General features: G+C 42.8%; 1 protein-coding gene across 1 annotated transcript in view; it reads right to left on the bottom strand.

Annotated features, from left to right (window-relative positions):
• Positions 1–8,356, bottom strand: part of LOC106813583 (E3 SUMO-protein ligase RanBP2-like) — a gene marked incomplete in the record, with an annotated part of 87,967 nt that extends 79,611 nt beyond the window's left edge. The window contains 10 exon segments of the mRNA XM_014817760.1: positions 2,698–2,891; positions 3,089–3,266; positions 3,823–3,951; positions 4,177–4,249; positions 5,572–5,802; positions 6,018–6,158; positions 6,337–6,475; positions 6,738–6,827; positions 7,767–7,911; positions 8,282–8,356. Coding sequence (XP_014673246.1) covers positions 2,698–2,891; positions 3,089–3,266; positions 3,823–3,951; positions 4,177–4,249; positions 5,572–5,802; positions 6,018–6,158; positions 6,337–6,475; positions 6,738–6,827; positions 7,767–7,911; positions 8,282–8,356 — 1,395 coding nt within the window.
• Between the last annotated feature and the right edge of the window lie 4,925 nt (positions 8,357–13,281).

Here is a 13,281-nt window from a genome sequence, read left to right as displayed (position 1 = left end):
AACTGTTGACGGACGGACGGACGGACGGACGCTCGGACGGACGGACGGACGGACGATCATGCGATTCTACAAGCTGCATCTGACTATGTCAGATGAGCTAAAAACAGAAAGTATTATTTTTGGAACTAAACACAAACACAGGAATAATCCAAAACTGGACATCAGGGGCCCGTTTCACGAAGCTATCGTAAAAACACCATCTTAAGGATATCCTTAGAATTCTTGTACGAGAGCCTAACGCTGTCCTAAACGTCCCTCGTTAAAGTGTTTCACGAAACTTATGCCGGTGCGTTGTTTGACAGTCCTTAAAATTCAGCTGTAACGATGTTGCTGGCGGCATAGACTGGTAACCTATCTCAGAATCTCTACACCTTGCTACTAGATAGTCTATATATAGAGACATGTTACAAGTCTAATGGCGACCCAGCTCACTGTGAGTTGCTACGCTAATCTATCGCGTCATTTAGTTTTAATAAATGTAGGTACAACAGCGTTCAAACTAAAAATAATAAGTTAAAAATATTTTTAAATGCCAAGTACCTGAGAAATAATTAAACTAACGCAAGGTTGTCATATTTCCTGCAACTAGAACTACCACAAATGACGTATTGACTGAACAAAAATGTAACATAAATTCTGAAGGTTTATATTTACGTTTACTTTGATACAGTATTGGCACCATAGGATACAGTAATTAGTAATTACATACACGAACAGCCGAAGCACATGTAAGGTGCAAGGAAGCATTTCATCTCTTCAAAATCTGCTACCACAATAAGAAGCTTTAATATTAGCCACACTTAACCCCTGCGCGTCATGCCTTCACAGGCCTTGTACAGTATTCTCGTAGACACAGAGAAGTTTCCTTCTCGGCAGGTTTTCGCTTTACACTACTGCTTGCCAAACAATGAAAACGCGGGAAATCTCGCGTTGCTTGCTGTACGATAGCCTAAGACTGCCCCTGACCTGTCCTTAAGATTCCTCCTTAATAGCAATGTCGTTGAGTTAGCAAGACGTTTGTGAAACGTGGAAACTTAGCGAGGCTTTCGTGAAACACTCTATATGTAAGGATATCCTAAAACCCCTCTTTAACACATCACTAACTTAACGAGCGCTTCGTGAAACGGCCCCCAGATATAATGGGGTGGCAATTGCACATAAAAATACAGTTAAGTATCTAGGAATGGACTTGGAAGACTCCATAAGTGGTGAGGTAAGGGGAATTAAGGTTGTAAAATAGGTCAACAATAGATTGAAATTTCTTTCCAGAAAAGCAAAGTATTTAAACACGGCATGTAAAAGATTACTAGTTTCTGCCCTAATTCAATGTCATTTTGACTATGCAAGCAGTATATGGTACAGCAGTCTCACAAAGCGTACAAGGGCTAAGCTGCAAGTGTGTCAAAATAAAGCCATTGGATGTGTTCTCAACCTAGGTACTAGAGCACATATAGGTGCTAGAGAGTTCAAGGCTGTAAATTGGGTACCTGTAGAGTTCAGGGTAATGCAACTGAAGGTCAATAGGGTTTTTAAAATATTACATAATCTCGGCCCACAGTATATGACAGAAGGTTTCATGTTAACGTCAGAAGTCCATAGTTTCAATACAAGGGAAGGTGAGATGTCTATTTTTAAACCGAGGGTGGGAAGCAGTGGGAAAAACTAATTTACTTATACTGCAATTGAAGCTTGGAACTCTCTACCACAGCAAGTTAGGACAAATTCTGTTTATTCTAGTTTTAAGTATAGGGTTAAGAAATGTCTGATGAAAATGGTAGAAACAGTAGAGGCAGAGGAGTATGATTTTAGCTAAAAGAATTCGGTTGAAATTAGGCATAAGAAAAGTTTGAATCGTCTTATGAGAATGTACATTGTATGACCGGTTAAAACTACAAATTTGTATATTTCAATAGTTAGGGCTGATAGTATTAGTAGTGTAATGGTAAAAAATTTTTGTGGCATAGCAAAACAAGGACCACAATGTAAATAAGTGTGCTAGTCATGCTTTTTGTGTATATATGCTTGGTAATTATCCAATTTTATGAATTCAGAATTTTATTGAAAAAGTATGCTATGTATTGTATATGCTGGATAATTGCCTAAATAAAAAATAAAAAAATAAATTTTTTTAAAAATAATCAACATTCAAGGCTTGATTGTGCTAATGTCACATTTTGGGGGATAATTTTATAAGAAACAAAGAAATTGTAGAATAAATGAATACGACCATTCATGACAGCTTTTCCTCGAAGGAATGCCATTTTAACATCTTATTAGTTCGTATTAAAAGTTATTTCATTTTACCTGTTTGCCATGTAAAATTATTTACAGTCCTAGCCATGTGGCAGGTAGGAGCCTGCGATCAGGCAATTAATAATCTATAAATATCACAAGTAGATGCACGCCGGCATCACTGCTGAACACCATAAATGGCATTACTCACCCACATCTGTTGGGACAACCTAAAGGGACTTTAGGCAAAAAGCTAAAGTCACGTTTGGAATTTAAAGTTATACCACCATATTAAGAGATGCAAAGCAAAGTGCAAGTTGGATGTACAGTGCCACTTTTGATCGAATTGTTATTGAGTTCCCTCACTAAAAAAAACATAGGCACATAACTCAGTTATGCAAATGTTGAATCTTAATGTTTCAAATGAGTTATATTCCATTCTATATCATGTACTCCCGACATTACCCGATTTCCAGAAGGAGAAGCACTGCCTTTAAACATCTCAGACAAATTGGTAGACTTTGTCATTTTGCTGCTGTGGTAAGGAAGTGGAGTGCTGTTTGATGGACCTGCCCCAACTCCTGCAGAGGTCAGTTGACCATTTACATCCGTAGAAGTGATTTCCAGCCAGCTGTCCATTTCTGAGCTTGCCCCGTTTCCTTTTAAATAGACTTGGCAACATTAACACATTGGCAAAAAAATTAGAAAACTAACAAATTTCAGTCTTATATCCGCTCTTTCGTTATAATATAAACAATTTAATCCTAAATGAACTGCCCAAACTGCTGCATGTGCTTCCTTGGGATGGGTCCACCTGCCACTTATAGTACGTAGTATATCAATTTATTCTATTTACCTCGCTTATGACACTGAAGCTTAGATGCAATCTGTTCAATCTCAAGGGCCAGTACAGTGTTCAGAGGATTCTCCCGATCCTTGCGGATTCTGTCCAAAGCCAGATACAAGCAGTCCAATGCCTTGGAAAGGTATGCCTCTTTCTCAACGTCATCATCTTTCCCCATCGATTTCAAGATCTGCAGCAACACACGCATCATTCACCGATACAGGGTTACAAATAGCACCTCAGCCAGATGCCTGAATTCTATACATATACACACACACGCGTGCGCACACGCACACACGCACACGCATGCACACACCAGCACGCACACACGCACACGCACGCACACACACGCACGCACGCGCGCGCACATGCACACACAAACACGCACGCACACTCGCACACGAACTCATGCGCGCGCGCACACACACACACACACACACACTTTCTCTTTCTCTTTCTCACTTTCTGCACCCCCCTCTCTTTCGCTGACGTGCATGCTCACATCCATGGTCGCACGTACGCACGCACGCACACACACACACACACACACCTCATGAATTACGTAAAACACGCAAGCGTAAAACATGGGTTTTATATATGAAGGTATTTCTATTAAATTGCAGCAGTTTTAGGTGTATATTATCCAGTGTAAGCTATGGCGCCATGTAGCGCTCTTGTCCCCCAGGCTAAATGGGCTAAGTGGCACCATTACAAATAATTGTCGCACAGCTAACTAGACACTATACCATAGCCTGCTTGTAGGCTGCTTCAGGTAGGTGGAGCCCCTCTAGGATGGTTAGAGCTGAATTGGCCTGGCCGGCAGCCATGGCTTGACATGCCAGGAAGTAGTGACCTTGCTCTAGTAGCTGCCTAACCTAAAAAAAGCATTTATATGTGTCATGAATGGGCTCCGCACTACGCACGAGCATTTAAAGACGCAATTTCTCATCAAACACATTCACATGGCATACATACTCGTTTACGATGCATGCATTGATTTGTGTGCTAACATTTTAGGTGCACTACCATGGCATAATATAGGCCACATAGGCGCGGGAAGGATTTAACTAACCATGGCATCAAGCATCATTACTACTAACCTGCTTCCCAGTGAGGGCTGACATCTCATGACTGCTGAAGAGGCAGTGTTTAGGCAATCTCACCACCTGACTCCTATTCATTGACAAATACAGAAATATATGCATTCTCTTTAGAAGATTAAGCATTTACATACCTTTTGATGCTAGCATTTAATCACTTTAACGATCATTACAAGGATGCCATTTGCTAAACCACTAACTGCTACCACCAACTAATCTATGTTCGTATGATTATGCTTGCTGACAAAGCTCATCCAGAGGGGGTGGGAAAAACAAACAAACAAGTGCCGCAGAGCGACAGCGCTCAACTGACGTGTACTGTAGCCAGGTATTCTTCTGATAAACTCACTGGCAACCGAATCAAGTGCGCTCTCCTGCCACCGCGTTCGCGCTCAGAGCATATATCTAGGATACTACTAATACAGATCTAAAAGCTATGATAGGCTAAACCTACTGGTAGTACAGTAGTAAAGATACAGCTGTGTAACTTTAATGACTTCGCTATATTAACATGTTATCAAGGATATGCGTCGAGCGCGAGCGTAGTGGTGGTGGTGGGGGAGAGAGAAAGGGGTGGGGGAGGGGGGAGAGTGACGGTGGGGGGAGGAGGCTCTAATAGCAAAAGCAGTTCAGTCCTTTGTTAACAGTCAACAAATCCATGTTTAATCCTCCTCTTGAGGGTCAAAAGGTTATCCGACACTTACTCTTCGCATGTCAGCAGAAAGTACATTTATGGTCCTTTCAATAAAGCTATAAAAATGGTAGGTCACAGCTGAAACAAAAAAGTTTTCCAATCGCTCCGTCAGACCATGTCCTCAGAAAATGTCTAAAATCTGCCCTGTGCCCCATTGACCTTTGACCTTCAATTTCGGCACAGTGATGGCTTTTCCGACCATGATGCTGTACACCGACTATCACGAGCCTAGGTCGAGCCGTTTAGATTTGTGCCGCAATTCTGCATTTCCTCCTTATACCTTAAGTTAAGGAGGGAATGTTCCCCCTTCTTTTACACCTCTTGACCTTTGACCTTTGACCCCCAGCTTCGACATCCCAACTCGTTTTCGGATTACCCCCCCACGCCCCTAATATCGTGACCGTACGTCGAGCGGTTAAGATTTCTGCCCAACTGTTGACGAACGCACGGACAGACGGACGGACGGACGGACGCACGCACGGACAATCATGCGATTCTACAAGCTGCATCTTACCATGTCAGATGAGCTAAAAACCAACAAAGTCCAATTAAACTCTGTCTCAATGACAAAACGGTCAATAGGAACTTTCATCCATGTACCCTATGACAGTCAGCAGTGGTCCAATGAACATGCAGAATTAGTGAAAACAACTGTGGACAGGACCTTTTAATGTTAAATACTACTGTCATAATGATATTACTGATTTAGTTTTTCCAGAATGTTCAGAGCTGCCTTCCAGTAGTGGACAGCCCTAGCAGCCAATTGTGTTCTCTGACTCTCTGGTGTGGATGGGTTTATCTTTGCACTGGCCTGGTGTTGGAAGGTCCTGGCAAGTTGGACGACCAGCTGTGCAGACAGGCCATGAATACCAGTGGCACGTACCACCTCAAGGCCCCTCTGAAGGGTGACCCTCAGACTGGCAAGATCCTCGCTGTTAATGCATACATAAATACATGATGAAGGAGACAGGCAATAATGGGACGTGTTACTTTATGTCAGTTGGCAATTCAAGGCAGCACTTCATATCAAGGATAGAAGGTGAAGTTTGCAACAGGAAAACTGTTTGCCTTAAGAAAGTTTGCAGAGATCAGTCACTTTATCAAAAACAGGTTAACTACAAAAAGTATGTTTGAAACAAAACAATACCCAGCAGCATTGTTGACAAGTTTGTATGCTGCTTTCCACCAATCGGCCTGCTGTGGGGAGCAGAGACTTTCAGAAACTATTGCTGGAAGGAGAAATGGTCTGTCCAAATCTTCACCAATCGTACGTTTCTGTTCTTCTAATCTGGTAGAAGAAAAATGCAAGAGTAACCACAGACATCAATAAAATCCTCAATCACACAATTAATCATCAATTATTAGATAACCTACATTATTAACGAAATAAATAAAAACATAATATTCTTCCCAAAGACATCCATTATTGTCAATAGTTTTTCCCGAGAATATGACACCCAGCTTACCTTCCCAAGGTGGTGTACACAGTGGCGTACAGGAAAGCAATGGTGTCCAGCTTGCACAGGCTTTCTGGACGTACGACCTTGAGATTAGTCGTTGAATACAGGAGTTCGTCAAACATTGTGAAACCATCTGAATGAAACACTGTAACATGTAATGACCAGAATGTGTTGGTGATTTCCAAAGCGATATTGATAACAGAATGCATCACAAAGTTTGTACGATTATGATCCGTTTCCAAAGTATTTGGAAAATCAAAAAGCTGCAGTCACTCCAACATACCAAGAAAACATGCAATATGTTAACAGTCATCGGTTCCGCATGTTATTGATTTTTGAGTTATATAATTCTTGTTTATTGATTATTGAGTTTAATGAAGTAAGATTAAGGAAATTAAAACACTTACAATCTGGTTGAGCATCAGACCGCTGTGTATATCTGTGTAACGCCAACCATGTGAGGTGGTGAAGACTATCTTGTTTTTCCTTACTGGTCTCTGTAGATAAGTGTTAATAAATAAACAACAATTGTTACAATCTGACAATGGTCTACTTAGCTCAAAAGAGATGCTTGCTGAGTGGTCAATGTAGTTTAAGATGTAGGGCACATGGATAAGCCATACAACCCACACCAGTGCTGCGTATTCTGTGGTCTACTTAGCTCAAAAGAGATATGCTTGCTGAGTGGTCAATGTAGTTTAAGGTGTAGGGCACATGGATTAGCCATACAACCCACACCAGTGCTGCGTATTCTGTAGGAATACGCATTGATGTCGTCAACAGGCAAGCAGTGATGGTCAAAGGCGTCGTGTACAATACGATATTTTTGTTGTATAACCTGCATAATCGACCAAAACCAGGACTGCCCGAAGCCGGTCAATGGTCGGATCAGACTTCTCCAGCCCCGGGTCTCTTTCGTCACCTCCCTTTATAAGGGAATTCTCCCCTTGACCCGGGCATGGGCTCCCCTTCGCTCTCGCCCAGTAGGAGGCGCAGCACCCCAATTAACCAGCGACCTTCGGCTTATCTTCAGCATGTTGATGATGCACACCCCTTGGTCCTCGTCCTTTCTGATCGCCCGCTTTCCTGATTTATTACGTTTTTATGATTGCTCATGACTACCTATGGCTGTCACCTCCATTAGAAACCGCAAATGGGAGATCTATACCATGCAAAACAACAGCCCTCAAGAACTCAAGGCCACCATCACTCGCATGACATTCCTCCTTATCACCTCATTGCCGCTTTCCATTTCCATAACAATCCACATCGCCATGCCATACAATTACGCAATATTCGCGGTAAAAAATGTATCCCTCCGATGTTAAACGTTTATTTTCTATCAAGAATGTGTGATAACATGATGAGATCAAGGAAGACTGCGGCATTTCTTCACAATCAACATGAATCGCTATGATTGAGTTTTTTTCCCTTACCTCTGTCATACTCTGCTAAATCCTGCTTAACAGGCCACTCCACATCAAAATCAATCAATTCCTGGCTGGTTCCCAAGTATGAAGTAGCTTTTTTCTTCCTATGATCCCTATGAACAAACACAGAGTGGAATATCCTGTCCCTGCCCTGTGAGTAACAATAATACACAAATTAAACAGGTAGCCATATACAACCCTACACTGTGACCAAGGTAGTAAGGAAAATGTGAATCAGAAAAGCAAACTGTCACTATTGAAATGGCAGAAAATTGTAAGCGCAAACATTATTTGCTTAAGACATCAGTCACGGCACAACATGGCTTCTCGTGATATACACAAGCAATCACGAACGCACACACACACGTATATATGGAGAGATATTGAATATAAAGTGAGATGAAATTAACTGATGTATATTTATTTCAAAGAACTAAATTTTTGACAATCCAGTTTTGACTGTCATTCACAATTTATAAATGTGCACTGCAGGTTACGTGATACTAGCAATCGCCTATTACCTGTTCAGTGCGCAACAGTTGCGTGATCTTCTGTGTTGGTTTTTTGTCATGTCCAGCGGAATACTGCTCAGCCATGTGACCTATACAAAAAAAAACACTTCATTTCACGTATAAAGGAATAGCCTGATGAAAAGAAACAAGTCATATCTATTGCAAACAGATGGCAAACGCGGTCTTTTACCATGATACAATCGTAATATTATACTATATAATATGGAATATTTTCAGGTATGATGTACTGCACGGAAATGTCTTGCCTTGTATTTGTAACAACCAGTTGACACCAAATTTTACGTAACGTTAAAAAGAGCATGAGCTGCTCTTCACTTTGAGATGCATTCATTCTCCTGGACCAAAAGAACCAGGATAGACTCATGCAGTGTCGTCGCTAATTTCCTAACATTATATGGCATTGTATGGCATAATATAAACACTACCAGGAGTGGATAATAGAGATCTATATTATCCACTCCTGCCACTACTCATATTTCCATAGGGAATGTAGCTCCTCTGTAACTACCGTTTCTTAAAAATTCTATGAAGCAGATTGCCTTCAATCGATAACATATACTTTATTGGTTACACCGTTACAGTGATCTTGAGTGATTACGGTGATCTTGCTTATAGTGATCTGCTTAGGTACAAAGTACAATAACTGAACATATCTGAATAGATATTAGCGTAGCTATTAACTTGCTGTTGGACAGCACTGGATAATAATGCTGCGAGCATAGCGAGAGTCCCAGAGAGAGCGAGAGCTATGGACATAACTGACCTAGGCGAGGTGAAATTTCATGTACATCGATATATCTCCCCCCATGGCTTTTCCCTTTTGTCAAGATGAAGAGAAAAATATGGCACCATAGATTTCTAAACAATGGTTCCAGTGTCCCTATCCCTGTCCAGGAACAGATAGAATTGGTTATCCAAATAACAGTTGTAAAAAGTTGACTAAAATGTTGAGGATCTGCATTGATCCTTTACCACTTCACGCTACAAGCTGGACATGAAGTTCTCTTCGATGAATTGAGACAGTCTAGGAAGCTAACCCCAGAAACACTTGCAGCATAGCGCAAGATCATAATTTCCGATTAGACAATGTTGGCCTAATAAAAAGTGAGTTAAAACTGGGGGTTTAATATTACATCACAAACACACTGCTCTCCAGTAAAGTGAGACTCTGAAACACAGCGCGCAAAATTAGCGCTATTTTGCCGGCGGCCGCCGGCTCAACCCCCCTAAACTGCCGGTTCAACCCCCCATATAATCAGTCCACTTGGCCTATTCAAAATTTTGTCTATCCTGCCTTTATATCAACAATATTTACCAATTTCCTGACTAGTGTTAACTTAGAAGTAAATCATGTTCCAGCAATTCCTGTCAAACAAGTAGAATTCCACTGATAGCAATGAAATACTGAAATACTACGAGTATGCCTAACAAGTGCCGCATTAGCAACAGTGCTCATCTGAGGTCTGCTGCTCTACTGTACTGGCCTTCGTTTCTGCAAAAGATTGAAAGCCTGTTCTATCGCTAAACCGGCTACGTCATCATCAAAACGGTGTAGCATAGGTATTAACACTAAAACTAAACCCTAACAATGCATCCTACTTCATACCTGCTCAACTGTCTTATATATTCGTGTCATAATGTATCACTAGGCCTATAGTTGTCGCGAGATGGCGCGTGCAAGTGTAATCAATAATCAAAGATGGCATCGCCCTTCGTGCATTGATGATAAGTCAATAAAGTAGAGATAACCTAAGGCCAAACAAAAAAAAACCTTTGGTTCGGGTCACATGGGTTGTGAAAATTAGGGTAGGTAGGTAGGTATAACATTCTTTTTTCTTTTTTTTCCTTCAAAAACATGGGTAGGCAGGAATAAAATTTTTTTCCCACAAGTTAAATATAGGGTATACAGCTTGAAATGCAGAAGCCACGAGATGCAAATGACTTGCAGTTGGAATGTACCATTGCTGCAAGTCATGACATTGTTTTCAAAATGTGAACACCTGGATAAGTAGCTAGTGTTAAGGGCCGGACACACTATGCGATTAAATTGGGCGACTAAATCAAGCGACTAAATCGCCGGTGAAATCACCTAGTGTGTCCACTCAATCGCCGCCGATTTAGTCGCCCGATTTAATCGCATAGCTCAAAACGTTTTGATATTATCGGGCGATTATTTCAGTCGCCCGATAAAATCGCCTAGTGTGTCCAGGTTGGCGATTTAGTCGCCCGATTGTACAATTCATCAGCCAATCAGAGTTGTTCAATGATACTGACGTAATAGCGATGTTTCATGTTTAGTATATGTCATATCAAATTGATGTCATGTAATAGCGATGCACGCACGCACGCACGAACGTGTACCTGCACACGCATACGCACATGTGCATACGCACGCTCGCACGCACGTATACGTGCACACGCATGCACTCACCATCACGTGTACCTGCACACACACGCATGCACGCACGCACGCACGTGTACGTAAACACGCACCCACTCACACACGCACGCAGGCACGCACGTGTACGTTCACACGCACACACGCACGCGCGCACGTGTACGTGCACACGCACGCATGTACGCACGTGTAAATGCACACGCACGTGTAAATGCACACGCACGCACGAACGCACGTGTACTTGCACACGCACGTATACGTGCACACGCACGCACACACGCACGCATGCACGCACGTTTACATACACACGCACGCACGCATGTGCACGTACACCTGCGTGCATGCATGCACGCACGTTTACGTGCACATGCATGCACGCACGCACGTGCACCTGTACACACACGCACGTACGCACCAACACACTCATGCACACACGTGTAAAATCGCCTAGTGTGTCCGGTCCTACTCGCCGTCAAAAATCCACTCGACTCGCACGATAGAATCGGGCGATATTATCGGTCGATAAAGTTGCCCGATTAAATCGCCTAGTGTGTCCGGCCCTTTAGGAATCGCTCCAAAAACGGAGCTCGATTAATCGTCCCTTTGAACGAGCGAGTAACCGAAGTGTAAACGGCTCTGCGGCTGCGTATAGCACGATAGCTATGGGGCGCCAAGTGTCGCATGACTGATTTCGTTACGAAATCATTGATTTCGTAACGAAATCAACTACTGAGAGTGATTTCGTGACGAAATCAGCTACTGCGAGTCATTTCGTGACGAAATCAGCTACTGCGAGTTATTTCGTGACGAAATCATGCGACACTTGGCGCGCCGGCGCGCCAAATGTCACATGACTGATTTCGTTACGAAATCATGCGATTTCGTTACGAAATCATGCTACACTTGGCGTGTGGGGCGCCAAGTATCGCATGACTGATTTCGTTACGAAATCATTGATTTCGTAACGAAATCAAGTCTACAAAGTGATTTCGTTACAAAATCAAGTCTACAAAGTAATTTCGTTACGAAATCAACTACTGCGAGTGATTTCGTGACGAAATCAGCTACTGCAATCGAGTGATTTCGTTACGAAATCATGCTACACTTGGCGCGCCGGCGCGCCAAATGTCGCATGACTTGATTTCGTTGCAGAATCATAGATTTCGTAACGAAATCAAGTCTACAAAGTGATTTCGTTACGAAATCAACTACTGAGAGTGATTTCGTGACGAAATCAGCTACTGCGAGTCATTTCGTGACGAAATCAGCTACTGCGAGTCATTTCGTGACGAAATCAGCTACTGCGAGTTATTTCGTGACGAAATCATGCGACACTTGGCGCGCCTGCGCGCCAAATGTCACATGACTGATTTCGTTACGAAATCAGCTACTGCAATCGAATGATTTCGTTACGAAATCAGCTACTGCAATCGAATGATTTCGTTACGAAATCATGCGATTTCGTTACGAAATCATGCTACACTTGGCGTGTGGGGCGCCAAGTGTCGCATGACTGATTTCGTTACGAAATCATTGATTTCGTAACGAAATCAAGTCTACAAAGTGATTTCGTTACAAAATCAAGTCTACAAAGTAATTTCGTTACGAAATCAACTACTGCGAGTGATTTCGTGACGAAATCAGCTACTGCAATCGAATGATTTCGTTGCGAAATCATGCTACACTTGGCGTGTGGGGCGCCAAGTGTCGCATGCATGACTGATTTCGTTAGGAAATCAAGTCTACAAAGTGATTTCGTTACGAAATCAAGTCTACAAATAAATCATGTAAATATTTGCGTTATTATTATTTATTATATTGCGGGAAAAAATAGTTAAATGGATAAAGATAGAAAAATGAAAAAGTATGCATACATGGAGGCGTGCGTGCATGGATGTGGCTAGACTGGTACCCGGTCCCACCTCTCGGCTTAGTTACTCGATGGGCTTAGTTACCATCGAGTAATCGAGGTGGGAGCGAGTACCCGTCTAGGATGTGGACTGCAGGAATTTAGGAAACCAGAACGGGGTTGTCTATATTCAGGCCGGTACAGGAGATAATTTGCATATTTTGTCACGTGGTTTGTTTTATAACCAATCAGATGTAATCGCGTGTTCGTGACGTCACTTCCAGCTGTATCGCAAAGCGATCTCATGTGCAGAAGTGTGAAACATGGTGAGGTGGTGGAGAAGGAGGAGGAGAGAAGCTGGTGGAGAAGGAGGAGGGGGAGAAGCTGGTGGAGAATGAGGAAGGGGAGAAGGGAGGTGGTGGAGAAGGAGGAGGCGAGAAGCTGGTGGAGAAGGAGGGGGAGAAGGGAGGTGGTGGAGAAAGAGGAGGGGGAGAAGCTGGTGGAGAATGAGGAAGGGGAGAAGGGAGGTGGTGGAGAAGGAGGAGGCGAGAAGCTGGTGGAGAAGGAGGGGGAGAAGGGAGCTGGTGGAGAACGAGGATGGGGAGAAGCTGGTGGAGAACGAGGAAGGGGAGAAGGGAGGTGGTGGAGGAGGGGGAGAAGCTGGTGGAGAAGGAGGAGGGGGAGAAGGGAGGTGGTGGAGAAGGAGGAGGGGGAGAAGCTGGTGGAGAAGGAGGGGGAGAA

The sequence above is a fragment of the Priapulus caudatus genome, unplaced genomic scaffold, assembly GCF_000485595.1.
Source record: "Priapulus caudatus unplaced genomic scaffold, Priapulus_caudatus-5.0.1 Scaffold794, whole genome shotgun sequence".
NCBI lineage: Eukaryota > Metazoa > Priapulida > Priapulimorpha > Priapulimorphida > Priapulidae > Priapulus > Priapulus caudatus.
This window is presented reverse-complemented; position numbering and strand designations above follow the sequence as displayed.